The sequence below is a fragment of the Temnothorax americanus genome, unplaced genomic scaffold, assembly GCF_048541705.1.
Source record: "Temnothorax americanus isolate GAGA-0224 unplaced genomic scaffold, ASM4854170v1 Scaffold12, whole genome shotgun sequence".
Classification (NCBI taxonomy): domain Eukaryota; kingdom Metazoa; phylum Arthropoda; class Insecta; order Hymenoptera; family Formicidae; genus Temnothorax; species Temnothorax americanus.
Genome location: NW_027509253.1, coordinates 3,042,472 through 3,066,423, shown reverse-complemented (window position 1 = coordinate 3,066,423; position 23,952 = coordinate 3,042,472). Strand labels below are relative to the sequence as shown.

The 23,952-nt window shown below is 40.7% G+C and overlaps 3 protein-coding genes across 3 annotated transcripts in view; 2 read left to right on the top strand and 1 right to left on the bottom strand.

Annotated features, from left to right (window-relative positions):
• The window catches only part of LOC143893225 (frequenin-2), a 56,045-nt gene extending 48,392 nt beyond the window's left edge, over positions 1 to 7,653 (top strand). Inside the window, exon 8 of the transcript XR_013255739.1 lies at positions 4,645 to 7,653. The gene's annotated coding sequence lies outside the window, so the exon portion shown is untranslated. The remainder of the gene's footprint in view (positions 1 to 4,644) is intronic.
• A 3,079-nt stretch (positions 7,654 to 10,732) lies between these two features.
• Positions 10,733 to 22,258, top strand: LOC143893292 (uncharacterized). The gene is made up of 10 exons (XM_077398507.1): positions 10,733 to 10,874; positions 18,250 to 18,365; positions 18,502 to 18,609; positions 19,471 to 19,875; positions 20,062 to 20,304; positions 20,383 to 20,513; positions 20,586 to 20,744; positions 20,886 to 21,155; positions 21,395 to 21,646; positions 21,913 to 22,258. Exons 2-10 carry the CDS (start codon positions 18,257 to 18,259, stop codon positions 22,249 to 22,251), a joined length of 2,016 nt encoding a protein of 671 aa, XP_077254633.1. The 5' UTR covers positions 10,733 to 10,874; positions 18,250 to 18,256; the 3' UTR covers positions 22,252 to 22,258.
• Positions 22,259 to 22,369: 111 nt separating this feature from the next.
• Hemk2 (HemK methyltransferase 2) lies at positions 22,370 to 23,946 on the bottom strand. The gene has a single exon (XM_077398508.1). The coding sequence runs from the start codon at positions 23,944 to 23,946 to the stop codon at positions 23,299 to 23,301; it is 648 nt and encodes a 215-aa protein (XP_077254634.1). The 3' UTR covers positions 22,370 to 23,298.
• Between the last annotated feature and the right edge of the window lie 6 nt (positions 23,947 to 23,952).

Genomic DNA, 23,952 nt, shown 5'->3' with positions numbered 1-23,952 from the left:
TAAAAATAACTTCAAGCACACATAACTGTTTCTTTTTCTTCGTATTTCTTCGACGCCTGTTCTTCTTGTAAAACCGTTCCAGTTGCCATTCCTTTCTGCAGCGCTATATGATCCTTAAACATGCAGTCTTTGGGCATCCTGTTGATAAAAGTAAAACCTTCCTCACATTATTAAACCTTTAAAATTTATGCGTAGAATATAAGCGCCCTAATCTCTAATTAGTATATTTATTTCTAACTTTTTTGTACATTCAGCTCTTAATTTATTCGCACAAAAAGTATTAATTTAGATTTTCTTTAGATCTTAGAATAAACTTTTTCATTTACGTAAACGTTAAATTCAAAGAATATTATTTTTAAAAAAACCATAATAAATAAATTTCAAACGTCTAAGTAATCAAGAAATGCATTTCGCATGCATTGATGCTCTACTCAATACAAAGCGAGTGTGAATATGTCTCTTTAAAAATATTTTCCTTAATCGATTATTTATGTTCGATAAGCAGAAAAACCCTTCGCTTGAACGAGACATCGGATTATCGGGTTTCTCGCACAAAAAAAATTGAATGACGCGACTATCGCGTGTAACGAAAAAATAAAAAAAAAATAAAAAAAAAATAATGAAACCATTGACTGCGGATGACAGTATCCCGGTGAATGCGCTTTTACACTATCGTGTTCGCGATTCGACCCGGCTTACCGCTTGAGCCGTCGCAAGTGCCAGATGCAACTCGTGCAGCTCGTCCGCGCGCCGAATGTCCTCATTCAGTGCCCGGATCCTGAATCGAATCTCCTGAATAGCCATCTCAGCGATTTTCACTTTCAGCCGCTTCTCCTCGGTCTGCAACATAATCGTACGCTGTGTAGTCGCGGAATCCATCGCCCGCGGAATCGCATCGGGGAATCGCATACTTCCAGCCGATGCAGCGTCAACCGGTAATTCAGTTCATCCAGGAGTTCCGATTGGACTGGACCAGCCCCATCCCGATCCCGTAATCGCGCATCTGGAACATACGTTCCAGTGGCGTCATTCGCAGTCCTATCGGAATCATCTCGTTGACTCCGTGACGCCGCATTCTCGCCAGTTTTCGATTCTTCGCGTCTTCCTTTGTGGCACGTCGAGTCCCGAACCGCGTCCCGGATACCAGCGGCAGCGGAATCCTCTTTCGCAAAGTCTTCCTTGGTCGTTACAGGGATCTTTTTCGCTGATACCGGGCATGAAACTTTGCCGCGGGACGTGAACTTCGATGGCAAAACGGTAGATTCCTCTTTCGCTGGCGCCAATTTCCGGCGTGCTTCAATTGCATTCCTTCGGTTACTAATTACTTCACCGTGATTATCAGTCTGTCGGGGCTGCAGCAAGAAGCAGCGTCCTTTTGCCGTGCTTGCAGCGGTCGAGAAAATGGACTGATCGTCGTCCTTGCGTTTCTTGCTCGACGATGCAGCTGGTGGTTAAACGGGGGAGATGAAATTTTTTGTCGCCAACGACACGCCAACGATTTGTCTGCAATTTCGACTTTCTTTCTTGCGATCTTTTTATTCGGAATATCGCGAAGACGTATTTATTGAAGCAAGAAATAACGTTGATATATCTTTCTTCCCGATAAAATGCCATTTTGAATTTCACACATCGCATAAATTTGATTAAATAAAGAATCTCGCATATGTCATTAACGATCAATAGTAAAAATAAAACTGGATTGCAAAATATAGCGGTGCAGCAACTATTGCTCATTATCATATTGACTTAATGCATAATGTACGGCCGGTCGAAAAAAATTGACGTTCAAAAATAAAATTAAATTCTTTCACCTGAAACGACGGAAACGACGGAAACGTCGCTTTGAAGAGAGAATCTATCTAGCGACGAGTCGCCCTCGCGTTTTCTTTTCGGATGATTCCTGCTGAAAGGCTCGGGAGTTCTTTCAGGGCAAATCACCGACACAGTCACGCTATTGTCCAAGACGTCAGTGTTAGATACTATCACATCAGTGCCTATTGGTTTCTCTGGTTCACAGTCTATCACACCCGATGACCTTGGTTCTTCGTAAACCTTACTCGAGAATTTCTTACTCTGCGAAATTTCCGAGCCGGATCGATTCTTTCCAAATGAATCTAAATCTAAAAGTTATAAGCCGTTAGATGGTCCGTTCTTCTTTTCGACATCCACAGCTTTATATAATAAATTTTCTCAAATTTTATTTTTTCAAAAAATATACCATTCAATGAGAACGATTGTAAATTTCGTTTTGCGTGTGATGTAGATCGAACAAATAAAAATGTCATATATATATGTATCGATCGGATAAAGTCGTAAAACGACGGACGACTGCTGGAGAGGTACCCCTTTAATAGCGCGGTTGGTAGCCACGAGGGTCTGAAAGGTCCCCGTGGAGAAAGTCATGACACTCTTTGATACACTTACGATAAACGAGTAGAATAATAAAAAGAATAAAAAACTCGGTCGCATTATTGAGTCTCGATAAAAGCCGACCGCGGTCTCGAATCTAAAGGGGAAGCTTATCGACTCACGAGTACCTGACAAGTTTAAAGAAGCACGAAATATTCTTTAGAGCGACGATAAGCGTGGTGGAACCGTAATAAGGATAAGAAACGTAATAAAACTTAGGGCTTCTTAAAAACGGCCGAGTATTACCGTGGAAGTGGCTTATCGTCACGAGACACACGCTAAGAAATTGAAAAGTTTAGATATTTTTTCGGAATGTCTTCCATAAAAAAAAAACGATGACATTAATGTTAGAGCAGAGTAAAAATCATCATCCCTTTTACGACACATGAACTGTCCATGTAATATGATTTAGTGTTGATTAAAAAAAAAATACTTCCGACGTTCGCGGTTATAATATCACTTCACTTATCATAATTCAGACAATGCATTTTCCGATAGCACCGTGTTAGACCGCCCTAATTTGCGAAAGTAAATAATTACAGGTCGGAAGAGATCATTAGACAGATTAGATGCGTTGTTGTCGCGAGGGACCTTTAAAAACGGAGACATTCTCTTAAAGGGACACAAGATAAGCGAGGAACGTACCGATCGGCGTGGCACTTAATTTCCGGAAGAACGTTTTATTATCCCCATATATCTCACACTGACGACATCCTGGCTCGTCGATGTTCCGTAGCGATGCGTCGAGGCGAGGGGGAACGCAGGGAGCGGTTAGTTCTTTGGCGGTCTTCGTTATTTCGAGATTACCACGCTTTTCGAGAGCTTCCGGATGCGACGCTTCCTCCATCGCGTCTTTCGAAATCGCGCTCGAGTGCTTCTTTACGCCCTGTACAATTTTGCACGAATCGATTTACGAGGAAACGGTGAACTTGCGGTAAGATAACAGCATGATAGAAAACATCAGGAGGAAGATGTAAATGAAGCTTCGAATAACCATTGGCAAACGTTCAAACATTCTGGCATGAGCATGCCGTTTGTATAACCGTGATTTCAGTACAATATCGCTTTTAAATAAAAATAATTTAAGCGGAAACGATCATCGGACGAAAGTTATCGTTCTTTCGCGACATTTAAGGGACCGTTCGATAATATGTTGTATACGTCTAACTTATTATCTCACAAATTTATTCTTATCCGTTTTCGGGCGCTTGAGAAATGAGAAATTGAGAGATCTCGAGAGAAAGGGAAAGAGCTGCGATAAGCGAGACAGCCGAAGACGAGTCCGGAGCCCGAGGGGCCAAGAGGGGAAAAAAAAGAAGAGCGTCGTTTAGCGGGCAAATTTCAGGTCGCCCATCGATGCTAATTTCACGGACGAGCGAGAAATCTCCGCGACGCGACGGACATATACGGATGTGCCACGCGCGATTTACCGCCTGGGCTCTCCTGCCGTGGTACTTGTAGTTCTGCCAGTACTTCTTCAGCTGCGCCGACGTCTTGCCGATGAAGCCCGCCTGATAGAAGTCCCGCTCGATCGCGCGCCAGATCTCCCGGCGATCAAACACCGACGCGTTCTTGTCGTCCAGCAGTGGCGCGTACTGGCTCATTACGTTCAACAGATGCAGACGTTCGTCCTTGCTGAACTGTTTCCTCTTACGACCGTTGTCCTCTTCCTCCTTCTCCTCCTCCGACAAACGGCACGGCCGCATTCTTGCGAAATCCGCGATCGGCGATACCCCGTCTTTGCCCGGCTGAACTTTCGCACGAATTTTTGCGAACCTCTTCGCGACGCCTCTTCCGCGATCCCCGGAGGACTCGCGACTCTCGCGAGTCGCGCAGTCGTCGACCCTAATCTCGGCTTTTGTTTCGACATGTAAAACATGCTATCTGCGATGCGCAGATTTTTTTTCCCGTTGTGACGTGCTCGTTATCGGCCGCGTATATGGACGACCGTTTGTAACGCCGCTTGACCCCGCGACGATGGATGGAAGAAGGAAGAGAGCCCCGGCGGCGTTTTATCGATGGTCATATGCATCTCCTTCCTTGCGCAATCCCTTCTCGGGATCGTATTTTTACGTTGCGCTCAAATGAAATAATAAGTAGCAACAATTGTAATGATCGTGCCCGCGGGTATTATATAGGCAGGCTCTCTTCCTCACTTCTTCGTGCTGTACATATCCGTATATATCTCCGATATTACAGGAGCGTATCGCTGCTATTGTAATTGTATGCCCACAGGACACTAACTTTCTATCGTCCGAACGCGTCTCCAAACGTGATGACTACATCGACGTATCGTTGTTTGCGTAATGTTTGCCGTCCTCGGCTTCCTGAAGAGATCTCGCCGCCGCTGCTACGGGCAAGTAGGAGTTAACGCAATTTACGACAGTTCGGGAAGCAGTTTCGAAAAAAGAGGAGAGAAAAAAAACAGAAAAAAGTTCAGTCAGCTTTGTTTGCACGAGAGAGAAACGGGCATGTAAAACAAATGCAATGAAGCGTTCTTTGTCCGTCATTTAAAACGAGAACGATAATTTCTGAGACAATCCTGGGGGGATGTGACGAATCGATCGTCGACATTTCTCGCGAATTTCTTACGTTTACTTTACTCTCGCTTCCTTCTCTTCTTTTTTTTCGACATGTTCCTTTGTACGCTCTATATGATCGTAATATCTGTATTTTGTAACCTAGCATCATCCGGTATTCTAAAAGAGCGTCACGAGAAAGTGACAGCGCTCTTTGTGTGCGGCGGTAGTAAGGTCGTAAAGAGCGCGCGGGCTCGCAACCGTCACGACGAGCGGTTCAACAATATATCTGCTGATTAATTACACATTTTCTCCGCGGTCCACCGCCGGCCGGGACTTTGCATAATCTCGGCGAACGACAGGTGGTAACCCAGAAAGCGAATCGATGAACGGATCGGATCCGTTCACGCTTCACGAACTTCAAAGAAGCCTGCTCGAAAATTCGTCTTTAGCGCCTCTTAGCGCCTCATTCTTTTCCGAGCGAGATTCTCGCCCCCGTGAAATCGGGATATTCTCGTCTTCGTGTGAACCGTATTGCGCAGACCGGAATAATTGGCGTGTGCGAACAATTGCGAAAGAGAGAGAGAGAGAGAGAGAGAGAGAGAGAGAGAGAGAGAGAGAGAGGGAGAGAGAAACGGCTTGGATATCGGTATTGCGAAATCGCAATCAAACGGACGCCCGAGAATGTGTATGAGATTAACGCACCGAGAAAGTGCGAGGATGTTACAAAGCTCCGTGGTAAACTGACTGCGCCGCGCGAGAGTTTGTATTATACATATCGCGATATGACGCGAATAAAGCGCCTCGTTGCGAAATTGCGCGTTTTAACATCGCGAAAAATGTAACTCGCATCGATTTTCAGACAATAAGAACAGCGTCGCAGCACCTTGGAACTTTACGACTTCGTCCTGCTTGCTTGATACGGGTAGTTTCAATCCCGCGCTAATCCCGTTACCGGTTAAAACCCCCTGGATTTTTCTCGTAAATCTTACGGTCTCTATATTCGCACGAGAATTAAAAATCTAAGCGTAAGAACGAGACGAACGAGATTTTTCAAGCGTTGTGGGAAGGCCGCGATTTTAAACGATACAGGAATTTCGCGATTTAAATTAAAGTCATAAATCCACTTTGCTTTATATACGCGGAGCGCATGTTACGAAAACAGCATACTGAGCATTAATATTGCATTTATCAAAAACATAAAGTTTGACGATTTTTGTTGAATAACGTCAATAAATTTCCGACAAAATAAATCTTACAGAAAAATAAAGTTTAATAAATAACAGGATTTAATAATATGCGAATGAGATTTCATATCAAAATTCCTCGATCGTTCAGAAGTTGACAAACTGACACGAAACGGTAATCCTAAGCGGCGATGAAAGAAATCAGTAAGTGATAAATGAAACTCGGATGAACTGATTAACCTCGCAAAACGATCGATAGAGTTATTCCCATGAAGTAATTACCAGATTTCCGTCGCTGAAAAGTGACAAAAGCCGTCCCGTGGATTTTCGTCGCGAATTACTTAATTCGCGTATCATCCTTCATCGCGATTAGAGAGCAGCCCAGCGAAATTTAACCTACGGGACTATACGCCGACTAATTTTGAATGAAGACCGCGAATGCGCGATCGCGTTCACACAGCGGGAGGCCGCTCCCGAATATCGCGAAGCGAACAATGAAAAATATGATTTCATTAATAACCGCACATACGAACAGCGGAAATACCGCAACGCGATAAGGCATGCTCTCCAATTTACTTACACCATATAGTACAAACGTGCAAAAAAAAAAAAAAAAGTACATGATTAGTTTAAATAAATAGAATTCGATGAGATAGAATATATCGCGGAGATAGAAGCGCTTTCTTCTCTTATCTATTCATCAGTCGGTTGGAGAGCATATTTCGCGCGTTTGCAGGTAGCCAGAAATAATTTTCGCGCCTTCGAGCACATTCCAGCGTTCCACATTTGCTCCGGCCCGTGCCGGATGTCGGAAAATTAGACCGGAAGCGATCGGATATTAAGTGCTTGTTAGAACTTGATGATTATCTCGAAACTTGTCCGGAGTGCCGCCGCGCAATGGATAGCAGTTTAGGCACAGCAGCGTCGGTAATTAATAATCTCGGGCAAGGATCGAGAAACGGAGGCGCGCAAGCGAGATCCAGTCTCGCCGGCGCCGGCGGCGAGAGTTCGGCTGTGACAGGGACACCGTGTGCATGCAGGGCCCTGTGACGAACATCATGCGACGTGATTGATGACAAGTGGTTATCACGCGGTGCCGATATGACGCCGCGCGACCGTCGTGCGTTTCGACACGCACCGCGGGACATACGGCGATCCAACCGGATTGTGTAAACGTCCTGGCTGTGTAACGGGCAAGCTAATGCTTTTATCTTATAATTCCGCGCGCACTTTGGTGTGTGAGAACCGTACGTGAGAACCGTAAAATCCGCATGTGCGGAGGCGATCGCGATCGCACACGCGGAATAGCGCGGAAAGCGACGGTCCTGAACCGATTCCGTTCGATCGATTCGTTTTTCTGCGACTCTAGCTGTATGTATAAACTATAAATATATACTCTGCAAGATGATCCTAATGTTATTATTGTAAATTAATAATAATTGTTATTATCTCGATCTCGAATAAACATTCTGTACATCTGGGTGTCTCGTAATAAATATTGTACATTACAAATTATAATAAATTGAATTTGTTTGCCATGTCGTGTTATTGATCTGTGCGGTTCGCCACAATTTAATGCTAAATGCACCTGTTTAATATCCGTGTCGCGCGAACACAACAGTAAACCTTATATATATAAGAAAAATATATGTATTTATGTATTACAAAAAAATTTTTTTTTTTCAACTTTTTTTTAAAATTTTATTATAATTAATTGGCAAGTGACACATGCATTCTTTTTGCATTTACTTTTATAAATCACACAAAGCAAGATTCAATATAATATATATTTCTAACATATTTCCAGACATTTTTTTAGCTACATACATGTATACATACATTTTTCCCATATAAAATCTTTTCTATATATTTTCTATACTAGATTTTATTATCGCCTATTACGTATATACGTAAGACGCATATTCTTTCCTTCATGCCATCTTTAAATCGTACATTTAAGGTATAATAGCGCGCGAGCCTCACCGACAATTTTTTCTCCGCAGTTCTGCGCGTATGGAGGTAATTGGTGCCAGGGCACGTGATGGTTTTATTATTTGACGTAACGGGGATGCTTGGGAGAGTTATATGGTAATGAGGTATAATTATATAGGCACCGGCAATTCGTCGATTATACGACAACGGATACTGTTGGATCTTCAGACCAGCAGCGGGGAACTGTCCCGAAGGGGATAAAATATTGCTGAAATTCCGAGGAAACCTAACGTGTGTGCAATTTAATTTCGTTATTTAATTTATCCCTGCGTGTGTGTGTGTGTAACTTAATTTCCAAACAGAACGCCGCGGCCTTGCATTCGTTGCGCGGCAGGAGAATGCGAAGCTCATGAAGCGTGAACCCGCGTGTAACCCTAGATTATCTCGTTAAGTTTATTGAGCGCGCCGATTGACGGGGGTTACGAGCCCGATGCGAATTCCGGAAAACGCATGCAGCGGCCGCGATTCCAGACGCGCCAATAAGTACGGAACGTTCCCTCTCGTACGTCCAGTTCCTGGCGGCGATGCGCGTTGCCCAACCGCTAATCACACCGCAGGCCACGGAGAAAATTCTAAACCACGCCGTAAACTTTTTCCCGAACCCGACGTAACAGTGCGCGAACTTAAGTAACGCGCGCACGCGTTTCTCGCGCAAAACCGGTCGTGACGTATCGATATACAGCCGCGACGGTTGAGAAGGTTGCAGCGCGCCAAGCGCAGCATCCGATCAACGCACTTTGTTGCATTTCGCGAAATTGTTGCATACGCATGCGGTGGAGACCAATGATATTCATCTCCAAAATGCTCTCGCGAAATGCGCCGATGCGCTAATTACAACTAACGACGTATGATGGGCAGTTGCAGCACACAGATGCAGCGATGCACTCACGGTCCCGTTCATCACCCTCGCGAGCGCGATCGGAGGTATTCGCGCGGAAAGGCGTTGAATATTTAACGCGGCATGATATAGCGTAATACCGTGATATTCGGCTGTTAAATTTTTCACGGCACCAGAGAGGCGATTTATTTCGCCACTGCATAATAAAATAAACTTGGCAAAATTTAATCGGCAGCCAACGCGCAAGGATACTTTTGTCCGACATCGAAATTGGCATCGCTATAAATATATTTTCGTCTGGTATTGTTCCTCTGCGTCGGCTTTCTCTTTTATAAAGCCTTCATTCTCTCCTGGTTAAAGGTCAATAAAACTTTAAAATTTGTCACGGTTCTAATCTCCATCAATCCCATACATGGGATGCAAACGTGATTCGCAAATGACACAGGGCCGATTCTCGTAATATCACTTAGCGTTAACTCAATCAATCTGTAATCCTACGTCGTTTTATACCTCGATCTCTGGAGAAAGCCAGAAAAAGAAATACTAAAAGCTATGTTAACACATATTATTTTAGTCAACTTTAACATATTTTAATATTATATTAAGCAAAGGAAAAGTAACAATAAATTAAAATTGATTATAATTATACTAAATCATTCAAAATTCTCACGCGTTTTGTTTGGCAAGTATCAAAGAATCTTAGAATGACGTTCATCGTATCAAGCGCATAAGGTGTACACAGTTCGTTCTTTATTACCTCATTAATTCAAATAACACGGCTGCTATGTGCGATTACCATAGAATATACCATAGAAAAAGTTTCAAGGCACAATTGCGTAAGAATCGTTATATGATCCATCTGCCGTGTGAATCATAAATGAATTCGGGACGAACGAATTAGGTCTCGTCTGGAAAATTCATTTTTTCCGCAGCAAGAAAAGGCATATCATATTTCACTCGCGCGAAAATATAGGTTCGCCAAATTAGAGATTATGGGCACCCGGAAGAGATCGCGACTCCGTCTTGTCTCCTTGTAAGGGTGACGAATATCCTGGACATAGAAATTCATATATTATCGTCATTATTCCCGAACGTGACTGGTAAAGCGGACTTTCCTCAACACAAATCTCATGCATGAAATGATGTTGGACCGCCGATATAATACCGGGCGGATAAATAACTTAATCGATTTTCGTGGAGCACTCAATCACTTTTGGAGGATGTGGAATACGCGGATTTTATACGGAAGGGAATATTCTTGGCCTTTTATTGATGCCCCAAATTACATTTACCTCACGATAAAAAATTTTAATATTATTATTTTGTGAACGGATTAAACTATAAATGAATTAAGTACTGATATACTCTCTCTTGAACTCTATTATTTAGTTCTATATCTTAAAGTATATAACAATAATATCTTATATACCGTACATAAAATTTCATTTATCTTTTTCATCCCCTTTATAGAATGTCTGGTTTACTGTTAAAAACTAACTTCTTTATCGTTATAAAATTGAAATATTTTTACATATTTTTGTCATCATAGCAATATAGATAGAAAAATAAATATTTTTGTGACAAATTTAATGATTGAAAAATGGGTAGTTCTGATTAAATTTTGGCGGAACTTCAAACATGAAATAATTTTGCCTAATGCAATTTCGTCAACAGGTATTTTTTTCATCTCACTGATGATAAAATTACAGCAGACACGGTAAGAGAGATGGTACGCTCTTTCTACAGAGTCTACCTAGGTAAGGGGGTACAATACCTATATAAAGCTTGAATGAAGATGCTCCCAGCTATTCACTCTCACCTTTCTCATAAGCGCGCGCACAACGCAAATCTTCCGGCCGAATCGTGAAGGAAGATCGACTTCTTCAGCCTTGCGACAATAATTTTCCACGGAAAGGATTTCACTTACAGGTGAGTCCTCAATATACTTATTAAAAATATCGCATATATACATATACACGTTGGAGAAAAAAACTCATATACTAATTTATAAATTATTTTATACTCGGTGTTTAAAGAAATCTTGAACATTCCTCATTTATTACTCTTCTTCGTATACACACAACACATTTATCTTACTTTTAGAGTATATTAGTTGCTTTCCATTTACATCAAAACTCAGATAATTCCCACTTGTGATGTCATTCTGTCTTTATTATTCATTAATTGCCAAAAAGGATAGAACGACGTCACAAGTGAGAATTATCTGAGTTTTGATGTAAATGGAAAGCACCTATTGTCAAATTATTTTCATAATATGTTAAAATATAAGTCAAAGCGTATTTGTTAACTTTACAGCAGACAGCATTATAAATGTTTAGTAATAAACCGAGATGTTCGCGAGTCATTCCGTGTTTCTTATCCAACAAATCTGACACTAATATTAACGGTATCTTTCATAAGCGGTGCTCGCACGCTTGCACTTTTAAAGATCATTCGTAGATTTCGTTAGGAGAGATCAAGATCTCTGACGTAAACGGATATTTTTTTTAATAAAATTGTTTATTCGTCGCGGCGGTACTTTCCTCGAACATATACGATGTCAAAGCCGCAAACTGCAGTTGAAGGAGAAAAGAGTAGCGAGTGTGAGAATCATTGTGCGAGAGTGAGAGTGAGAAATGATGATTGCTCGTTTTGGTCACCGCATCCTCGAAGAAAGTGAGTACACGTGTGAATATCTACGTATACGTATACGTGCGAGTACGGCACGCACCGCGCGATGATGGTGCAGAGACTCACTTGTTGCACGCATGTAGATACGCAAATGTCGTGGAGTTCCTCTCGTCTTGTTCCTCGAGCACCTTCGACAACAAATTGTCAAACGCATCGAATATGGGAAAGCAAACAGTAGAATCTTCACTCTTGGTTACAATGCCTACACACAATAAACGCTTCTATTTTTTAAATATTCTAATTAAAGCGCTAAGTAATTTTAATGTAAAATTAAACTTTGAAAATAAATTTACACAACAAATCATTTCTCTTCTGAAAAAGATCACAAAACATCGCGACATAAAAAACTACGGATGATGACAAATATTCGAATATTCACTTATTAGCTACTGTATCTTTATACGAAGACCACGAAACCACCGGAAATAATATTGAAGTTCAAAAGCAAGCGTATTTTATTTTCCATTCGCTACGTGGGAACAAGATAAAATCATATCGCTCGTTCGTACAATAGTAAAAGTTATTTCGCGTGTCTTCCGCACAAGCTGACTTCGCGCGGAGATACGGAAGAAAAAAATGATTATTGAAGTTTTCGTTTGCACACGCCTCGTGACATTTATCTTCGCGGATTAGACGTTACGAAACGCAGGAACGGAGGAACAAGAAGAGTTTGCGACATGCTTAGGCTCTATCGTATCTGAATAAAAATATAAACGCAGTGATGCAAGAATGACGAGATTTTAACCTCTCCAGTATCAAGAGTTATGTCATTATTACTTGTATCAATATAGTAATTATTAATAATAGTTGAAATTGACGCCATTTTTCAGTACATGATGTTCATAATTATGGAATTTGTAATCAAGATTACTACGTCTAAGAAGAAAGAAATTCATCCGACAGTTTATCTCCGTGTTAAGTAACACGATTCGGGAACATAATGGAGTACAAAGAATTGTGAAATACGAGCTATATAAACTCTATAATAAAATTCTTGATGTCGTACGGAATTGATTCGAGAGAGAAATAATAAATAATGACGAAGATATTTCCCAATACGTTTTCTAATGTGACGTGCACCGTATGGTATCTAATTTAATATTCTAACTACAATTCAACAGATCGCGATGTTACAGAGAAATAAGTTCATCCCTGAAAGAAAATAATTTCGTTTCCATAGAAATCGATGACCTACTTCAAAAATACAACTGCCAACAAAAGATTTTTGACCTAAATGCATCATTTAAATTAAAAGAAGAGCTTTGTGGAGTCATAATTTACGTGTTATCGAAATATATCATTAATAATTCTATTAAAAAATAATACAGATATAAATTTTATAGATATTTTAAGATTTCTTTTTCTTTAAGCAAGAAATTTGAAAATCTTTTCTACAGAGTGAATCGTCAAAATCATCTCGCAATGTTCATAGCATCGTAATTTTGTATCGACATCTTTACGGTATTGACATCCTTTCGCTAGTCACGGTACTTAAAATGCGTTTTCTACAGCACTAGATAATAATAAAGACACGTGTGTGAAGAGCTTGACAAAAAAAGGAGAAAAGAAGGAGACCGCACGGAGAGATGGTAGAGAGAGAAAGAAGGAGAAAGAGATGATTGAACCGTGCTCGTATGTGCGCGAAGAATATATTAAATGTCAATGAACGGGCTTGAAAAACGCGCATGCCTCATCCCAGGAATTTAACACTAAAGTTCACGCTTTCCCAGCCAAGCGTATACACAGGGGGCACGTTTTTGCGGTCATTTAAAAAATCGCGATTATCACAACGACAAATTGTCGCCCGGCGTAGAATCCGCAGCTGAATCTTTGACGGACGACCGTAAACTTTTTTCTCTAGGACGACTATTCCTCTTCGAAACGCGAGAGACCGAAAGAGGCTGATATAGTGCGTAAATCATTCGGCGAAAGAAAATGTGAAAAACGACGGGGGAAAAACGGTGAAAATGTAAGATTCGTCGGTTAACACGGCCAAGGAGTTCCACTCGCGTGACTCTTGCCGTCGCCGAATGTGGCCGTCCGAACGAAAACCCATTTTTTTCCGACTATCGCGCATTATACGGAGTTACGTATTTGGAATTGTCGACTGCTGACATTGTACGGTGGAAATCACGCGCGGACGTCGGTGATTTTTCACGTCGACACGGCCGGTTTCAGCGGCAGGCGGCATTCGCGCGTATGTGTATAAGGAAATCGATGTCCCCGTAACCCAGACCTATTGGACGTAACAGTTTTCACTGCGCGAGATCTGAGTTCGGCCACAAACCGCTTGCCTGTACACTTAAATCGTTTCGTCATTAGCCATTCGTGCCATTAGCGTCTAGCATCGTTCCCCGAACAGTTCCCCGCTTGATATCGAATTTAATTTAACATGCTACGAATAATTTCGCGCTCGCCGTTGAAATATTGCGCGTTTCTCGGAAAGACGCATCGCCACAGCTTCATCTACCACCTGCTGTTAATACAGTACCGTTGGATAATATCAACTTCATTATATCGTGTATATATACGCATATAATATAAAGAATATTTAATTAAAAATTAAATGTAATTTTTGAAGCAAGTTTTAAAATTGATATGTCGCGAGTAGAAGTAGGTCAGATAATAATCTTTCAAAAACATTGTGGAAATAATTATTACTAATATATTAGATTATATTAGACTATACTAATATATAGAAACTTTAATATAAAGAAAATTTCGTTTTATATCATAACAAAATTTAATTTCGTATTCATCTGTTGTGTATGCAACAACCACACAGTGTGAATTATAATGAATAATGTAATATTAATTATCTCCAAGTAAGCTACATAAAAAATTTTAACATTCTATGTTATATTGAACTTTTATAATTCGTTCGATTCCGGTTATAATCTCTGCCGATGACCAAGCAGTCAACACACATTAAATTTAAAATCAAAATAACTTCGAGTTAGCTCAGTTCTACGGCGCGAGACACGGTCCCGCTCGTTACGAAATCTCCATAATAAACGAGTGCTGTCCCGCCTCGTTATTAAAATGCCGACATCGGCAACGAAGCGGCCGGCGATGTGGCGAGACGAAAACCGCAGCATCTCAAGTGCATGCTACACTTGCCTAATCGCGCGACCGCAAACAACAACGTTACGGCCGGGGACCGCCTGCGCAAAGCTACACGAATTTCGCACGACAATTGCACGATGCGGAGACGCAGACATCAAGGCGGCTGTGTTTCTTTGAGGCACAAATTATGATATCCCAATACGTCGACGTTGTCGGTGAGAATTTCGAAAGAATGCGCCTTCCCCACGCAGCGCCAAAAGAGAGCGCGAGGTAGGGCGGGGTGTTAATTAACGCGTAATTAGTAGCGGCGCGTTAATTTGATTTGCGACGTGACGGGGACCCCAACTAGATCGAGAATATCGTACGCGGCGCGGCGCGCGGCGGTGTACACCACAGCGTGATATTGCGTTCGCCAAATTATAGAAACGAATGGAAAAACTGAAATTGTGTGTGGCGCATAAATCCTCCGCAACGCGCACGCGTCACGAAACCGCAACAATCAACCGTTCGTCGCTCAGCAGTTTAATGATATCGACATAGGTATCAATTACATGTTGCGCGTGTAGCGATTACGTTGAATAGACGCGATTAACAAATGTAATTTTCTCAGACAAGCACGGCAATTGTCGATGAAAATTTACGTTCAACCTTAACCCTCAACTAGATGTGGAGTCTCTGATGGGACATCTACTTATTTTACTATGTTTTTTTTCTAGAGAAACAAATAAAGTTAAATTTTGTGCAGAAGGAAACAAGTAGCAAACAAAATGAAGAGCTAATATATTATAATTTTTTTTTTTTTTTTTTAATATAAAAGTATTAAAAGTAGAAATCTTCTTAAGATTTTACAATGTAATGTAATTTATTATTGTGTAATGTACATAGTTAAAAGTTAATTAACTTTGTCTTTTTTTTTTATACTCGAGAATTCGAACTATCGCCACGAGATGAATTCTTCTCACTGGAATCACATTTTTAAATCGGATTTTCTTAACGAGTTTATCTTGCCATCACAGTCTCTACGTGTGTATTCGTAATTTTTATTTGATTAAACCTAATTGGAATCTCTGACTTGTGCAATCGTGTCCAATCCCCTGCTATTATCACAACGAGAATTTCTTTCCCATACTTATTTTCGTAATGTATCTATCGTGAGACTGGAGAAAAACTTCACATACACGGTTGCTACAAGGATCTTCGGCTCAAAAGTTTGCGGAATGAGATAAAATCCGCGTATCAAAAACGTATAATCGGAAGATCAAAGATTCAAAGAAGCAGAACTAATCAGAATTCCACGGAGAAATGAATGTTTTTCTATCTAGCCTATCACAAATATGGAGCTAAAATAAATACTAGACAATAAAAACTCTGCAACATTATCGATCAACTTAAATAAATAAATGTATAAGGGGAAAAACGTACTGATTTATCTGATTTATCGAACGATAGAGAGATTCCGCGATAAATCTCTCAATGCGTACGTATATGTTTCAACACGTGTAAAAGCAAGCATGCCTGCCGGTATCTGTACGGTCCTCTTAGCCGGCGCGTTGCGACTTTCACCTTTCACCTTGCTCAAGCACGATTCCACTGTTGACTTCTCGATCTTTTACCTCACCGATCCGACGCGGCATCGGCGCTCGGATGCATCAGATCGTACGAGTGCGGGTAGCAACCGAAGGCGGTCGCGTCACGATTCGGTTTCACTGGCGGATCCGTGGCACAAAACTAAGGCGATGGAAAGCATCCGCGCGAGGATAGACGATGCTTTCCCGTGTCTCCCATTGGTACAGCATCGGATTAACCGAGAATGACCGTTAGATTTCAAGTTCGTGTAACGAGATAATGACACTCATTTAGGCGCACCTGAAGAAAAAGTTCTTTAACCGAGAAGTCGTGCGAAATCTGCATTTCGTAATGCGAACAAGTAATAATTATCTGTCAAGTCGTGCGGATGATTGAATATTACAATATGTGCACAATATCACGGCTGCAATTATATCGTATTTCAGTAATTATTTTCATACAAGGATTATTATCGCATCATGAATTGGAATTGTTATTTATTTATTGTTTCTGTTATAATTGCGAATTTGACTGAATTAAATATTAAAACGTTAATAACATCATAATCGTTAATACTGTCTATTTTATTCATATATCAAATTACGAATTTTATTTATGCATCGAGAGAGAGAGAGAGAGAGAGAGAGAGAGAGCGGTTCTGCTCAAATTTTCATTTGTAATAAATATATTTTATTTGTTTTTCATAGGAGACTACATAAAAGAAACGCGACTGTTTACATGCGAACAAAACTCGTACATAAAACTAGATTACAATGTTCCCGAATGCTATAATATTAATTAAGATCACCACACACATGAAAGAATGGTGCGTTACCTACACAAAAGAAACATCCGGATACCAAAAACACGAGATTAAGTGCTCGTGAACATGACCATAAATTATCCCAACTAGGTAATCTAGAATTATGAGACATGTGAGACAAGACGGCACGATTATGCCGCTTGTAATCCCTCCTGACGAAACACGCCGCTAACATACACGGCGCAGCACGTGAGAAGAAGCGAACAATAATGGAAACGACGCCAGCTCCAAATTAAAAGATATTCAGCGATCGCGATCCGAGATTAAGGAACGAGCGCCATATTACTCGCACGCTAAATTTTCCGCTAAAGTTCTGTTGAAACAATTGCGGTTTCTTACTTTTTTCCCTACGGCGATTAATTTCGCCATGTTCTGGGACCTTGGAGATCATCCAGCCAGCTGCAACTTGGCGGCAGGACAATTATTCTGTACAGTCATCGCGTTGCCGAAATAATCCTTGCCGTCAATCCTTGCGAGAAGGATAAATTTCATTTCGCGTCCGCGATTCGGAACCTTGAGTATATTTCACCGGCAATTACCGTTCCAATTAGAAAACCACCGTAATATATCCTTCGGCGATGCTACTTTCGAAATTCGCGATGGATACGGTCGGGCTAACGTAGTCGCTCTTTGTGCGGCTCACGTGCTCCCGTACGCACGTGGAGACCTTGAAGAAACACCCAATGCGCGTCTATAAACGCGTAGATGTAACGTGTAAACAGCGATTTTCATAACCGACAACGCAGTTTTTCACGTACACGTCGTCCCAGAACACGCGAAACCCAGACCTTGAGGAGAAATCACGCACACGTTCCTCTCTTCTCCCGTTCCTCTTCTCACAATAAGTCATCTCACTCGCACGGTGACGTCAACTGTCAAAAGCTGCGATCATGGTCATAGATTTCATAATGATCACTTTCTACTTTCGACGAGGAGACCGCCGCATCTACGATTCATCATCCTTGGGTATATATCTTATTCGTATTCTCTCAGTTGCGAGTCAACGACACTTGACCCTTCCCAGCATCGAAAGCGATTTCGCGCGGATCACGATTATTTCTATTGAAGCAATTGCGCCCGAATTCGAGAGTATTGACACAGCGACGTGAAGAGAGAACGCGAGTCCTGCCATGTCATTAACTGAAATAAAATTTACAGGCCAAGGATGCGGCTCATCGCGGCGATTCTCGTCGTCGCTCTCTCGGATGCAGCGACGTGCGGCCAAGACTTCGGCGGTCACGCGCTCTTTGTGAGAACCGCGGACGCGGAGCCCGGTAAGAGAAAAAAATTGCGAGAGAATTCTACGAGTCCGCCTTAAGCGCGATCGTCAAAGGAGAAAGAGGGAAGCTAAAGTTGTTGTGGTGATAAATATGAATTTGATCACAAACGAACTGGTTTAACATTCATTAGCACGCTCGAGAGTCCAACGGGCTGCTGCCACGGTATCGCCGGCAGACATGATGGCACAAAATATCCTAGAGTGGATTCAAGGCATCTACCAGCAGGGCACACGTAAAAGTAGGTTTCCGAGTTTCGTCGTCGTCGTCGACAGGAAACGGCGCGATGACGGAGCCGTCCCCGTCGGCGTACGCGCAAATTAACGAGTATTCTTTAATTCTCATGAATCGAATTTAGCTGTCTAACTTTGCGCGCTGATTTATAGACAGTTCAGTGCCGCTGATGGTCAGAGATGGACGCTAGTACCACGGATATATATTGCGCAAAAGAAAGCTGCAACTATGCGCAGCCGATACCGCCGCACCGATTTAGACGCACAAAATTACTAATCCATAACTTGCCGCGCTACTAATCAATCATTTTAACGTGAAACCTAGACATCACGGAAGTAATGTTCGACGCTGGAATTGGCTTTAATGCACGCTTGTTCCGACCCGCAATATATCGTTTTCTCTTACGAACCACTACTTATTAAATCAATGCACTCTTAATTAACTCCTTAGAACATGCACTTTTCTTTAGCTTCTTGTTTTTCATAATTAACATTCAAAGAGACTAACGAATGCGTATAAACTAAAAGATGTTCACAGACTTCGGTTATTGATAGCTTCAATGAAAACTACTATAAGTATGTTTTTTTAAATTTTTATGGCAATCGCTTTCCAATCCTATTTTATCAATTGTAAGCTTCAAACAGTATAATAATTATAATGTAGTTCTCTTAATTTATGTAATACCTTACTTATTTAGATTTTGTAAATGGTAAATAAATAATTTAAGTGTAGAACGAAATCTATTGTGTGTCGTTTAAGAAAGTTGGTTTCGCAGTCTTTTAGAATACTTTTCATTGATGCCATCGTTATGTTCATCGAAACTATTACAGTAGATTCTCACTCTCGACAAGCCCACGTATTTTTACAGTTCGCCAGCAATCAGATTCAAATGCGTACTTGCCGCCCTTCAGCACCCAACGACCGCCCGAAAAACCGCGACCCTTCCAGCCAGCTCCTCAACAAAACGATGTAACGGGTTACACTCCTCAGCGGCCGTCGTCGGTCTACACTCCGCCGATTATCGGTTACTCATCCGGACAACCTTCCACGCCATTTTCTACACCGAGACCAAGCCAACAACCCTCATCGACATACGTGCCGCAAGGGTTCAGAGGCTCCTCGTCCTACAGCCCTCGACCGAGTCAGCCCTCGTACACCAACGCGGGTTCGTCGGCCTTTCCGCCACTGAATCCCCCGGAAACGTCGTCCACTTACCTTCCGCCGCAGCCGCCGTCTTACCCATCGACCAGTCCACGACCGCCTCCTTCCATCGGTAAGCCTTTCTTCTTTATAGATGGACGTACCGGTATAGAATTCACGCATTCAAATGTCCAAGAATACTCTGGAAAAAAAACAAAAACTTCTAAATATAGTATTAAGTAATGCGGCATCAAAAATGAACTTTGTACATCAAATAAACCGAAAATTACCAGATTTATAGCATTTGGCTATTCCTTAGGACCCTCAGAACCACCCCCGACAAGAGGCTATCCCAGTCCGATCGGGGGATCTACTTCGACGGGTGGATATTCAACTCCCGGAAGACCATCCCCTCCCTTCACTACACCAGGTGAAGTTGACGCAGGAGCTGGCACTAATGTAGGTACTCCAGAAGTTCCAGGCGGAGGTCCTGAAACTCCTGGAACTCCTGGAATTCCTGGAACTCCCGAAACTCCTGGAACTTCTGAAACTGAAACTGGAGGTATATATTTTTTAACTACAGTCAGTATAATATAAATACAAAACGCACGAGCAAATAATTTGCAATTTTATCTTCCAGAGACCGTTCCAGTTGATGACGATCTCAATCATCCCCCGCATATCCACAATCTTGACGTCGAATGCAGTAAGGACATGATGACAATCAATATCGAATTCAATCGAGCTTTCGACGGTGTTATTTATTCTAAGGTAAGTACCAAAACGCTTTCTAACACTAAAAATAATGACCGATAATAATGTTTCGATTTTATCCAATTTCAGGGATTTTATATGAACCCGGAATGTACCTACGTAAAACAAAATTCTGGCTCGACGATGTATTCTTTCACTGTGAATCTAGATACCTGCGGAACTCAGTTCATCAACGATTTCGAGGGTGAAGCTGGTCAAGCGTATTTGGAAAACGTCCTCGTATTACAAGTCGGTGTCGAACTAACTAAATTTACTAGCTTGACTTTCTATCTTATCTTCGGATTTTATTTATTAGATTTAGTTCGCAAAAAAATTACATGATTGAAAATAACTATTAGACTTTGAAATAAAAAATTCTTATTGCCAAAGAATGAACCGGGTATACAAGAAGTCTGGGATACAGTTCGAAGAGTACGATGCCTCTGGGAAGGGAACATCAATAAGGCCCTAACGGTGAATCTCTCAGTAGATATGTTGAACCAGGAGATCGTTACCTTTAGTGGCGATACTGCGACAGCTAAACTGGATATTCAAATCGGCAAAGGACCTTTCGCACCCGCAGCCGATGGACTCGTAAAGATCGGAGAAACAATGACCTTAGTAGTCTCCGTGGAGGGCGATCCTGGTTTCGATCTTCAGGTGCGCGTTGAAAACTATCCCAAACGTATAACGATAATTTATATAATAGAATTACCTGTTCCCCAACAAATAGAAAAATAAACATATAATTAAATGTCACGAATACGCAAAGAATAATTGCAAGCTAATAATTATTCACCAACGTGTTCTACTTTCATTTTTAAGACAACAAATTTTCATCTAGATTTAACTGCAAATAAGAAATATAAATTAAGCAAACGGTTGTAATTATTTTTAAGGTACGCGACTGTTTGGCGCGAGACGAAGCCTCGACCAACATGCTGCAGCTCACCGACGAAAGAGGCTGCATTTTGAAACCGAAGCTGTTCGGTGCTTTCCAAAAGACTAAGGACACCGGCAATACAGGCGCTTCTATTATCGGTTATGCGTTCTTCCAAGCCTTTAAATTCCCCGATGTTATGGATTTGTACATCGAATGCAACATCGAGCTATGTAAAACTAATTGCGAACCTTGTCCGGAAGCAAATCAAGTAAGACACAAAAATGAATTCAAATATGTCATATGTATTCGTTAAATTGCCTGTCTCCTGTCTCCTCCGCTGAAATCAATAAATAACATTTGCATGACATACTCTAAAATCACCCATTTCGTATAAGTTCAAAACATTTTTTCATACAAAATTTCATAAAACATTTTTTATAATTGCTTATTTTACGCAATAAATCATGCTAAAAATTAAGAGATTTACATTTTTCTATACAGTTTATGTATTATATTTAAAACAATTTGTTTCAGCAAATCGAGCCAGGAAGACGTCGTCGATCGGTAACATATGCACCACCTTCGAGCAACTGGACGAATTCGGTTCTGTTATCGGATCCGGTTCGCGTTGGGCGGCGTTTCAAAGTAATCATGTTAGATGACTTGAGCACAGCGTCCAGTCAGGTCCTAGATAGTATGGAGGAAACGGCTGTTGAAACGATGATAAAAGCGAAAGAGGTCTGCATGAGTAACAGTGGATTTTACACGACCTTCTTCCTTATGTTGAGCACAATCTTCGTCGCGACTATAAGCGCGGTTGTATTATATGTTAAATTGCAACGAATTCGCAGACCGAAATTCGTGGATTCGTAGGATGGTATTATCGTTGTATAATATCTTTGTCGCGTAATAATACCAGAAGGGATACGTAGAAAATGACGAGCGCGTGCCAGTAATCAAATAACTTAAAGTAAGAGAATTATCTTATCGCTTCGTAATCATTCAACCACGAAGAAATTGCTGAACGTCGAAAGAAAACATCCTAAAATATTTAAAATAGCTGTTATTCAACAGTTGCAAACAGCAGAAATTTTATTCAGCTTGTTGCTTTTAATATTTATAAATAGATTTTTATAAAACGTTATTTTCATTCAAACAGAAAACTTATTCTGCTCGATGGCAGAACAGAGAAGTAGCCATATTTTACTTATTAATTTATAAATATCTAACAAGCTACTCGTGCAGTCCTCGAATAACGAGAGTGCTCATTTTGCGTAATGCTTGAATATCGATGCAATGTGGTATTTATTGCGATATTTTACAATAATATCAGCATAATGTAAATCTTAAGTATTCGAAAATAAATTATGATATTTGTAAAAAAGAAATGGCCTTTTTCATTATCTTAAACGAACAATTACTGCTAAAGATATAATAAAAGCATGTGGATAAGGAATATCAGTATTGTTTTAAACTAAAGTCCCTCTAATCAAAGTCTGGTCATACGGTAGCAACTTTCGATTGGTTCGCCATTTCTTGGCAAAAGCAGAGAAATAGAAAGAGAAAGCGATACGAATGTATATCGCTTCCTCTTTCTCTCTTATATCCTTCTCTCTCGCAGAGTTTTGCCAGAACTGTCAAGTTGACCAAACTCTGATTAGAGAAAGTCTCTATTTTAGACAATACACTCTGTTATACCTGTATTAATTGCAATTATATATTACATAACAGTAGTTTACAAATAATACAAATATTATAGTTATCTACAAAAAGTGCAAGCTAATATGATTTAAATACCTGCAGTTAATCACCATGAATATTAATTAGACTTAGCATATGATTAATGAAATAATAATGCTTTCTTTTTCTTCTCATAGAATTAGAAACTTTTAAAATGTCCTATGGATATTACGCGTAATGTTAACTTCTCATTTTTTTGATTTTATGAAAACGTAAAACGTACAAATGCTCTCCTCTTATTTTACGTTCACGAACAATTTCACCAGACATATTCAATTTTTGAAAAACACTCAAGATATATTCAGGATCATTTTGTTTGACAACAACTAAATAAAACAAGCCTGTATCTGACAAGATTTCGGGAATCGTAGCGAATACCTGTTCCATAACTTGTCTACCATTTTTGCCACCTGCCCAAGTCTTGAATACAAGTCTATCATCTAACACTTCCTTATATTCTGTAACTACATACGGGGGATTGAATAAAATAACGTCAAATGTATATTTAATTTGTACGCAATCTAACAAATTCATTTGAAGTACGTCTACATCGACTGAATTAACCAGACTAGTTCTTTTCGTGGCCTTACATGCATCAGGATTTATATCAATTGCAACAAAGTGAACATTATGTCTCTTTAACGCCATTGCTAAAGCTGTGATAACTATACCAGAGCCACTACCTATCTCCAAGCAAATCCTTGGCTTCGTAGTACGCAGAATCTTTAAATCTGCTTCCAAAGCATCTATTAAAAGATACGAATCTTCAGAAGGCTCATAAACTGTTTCGAGCTCCTCATCAGACAATTTAACTATCGGGGTCTCCATAACTTG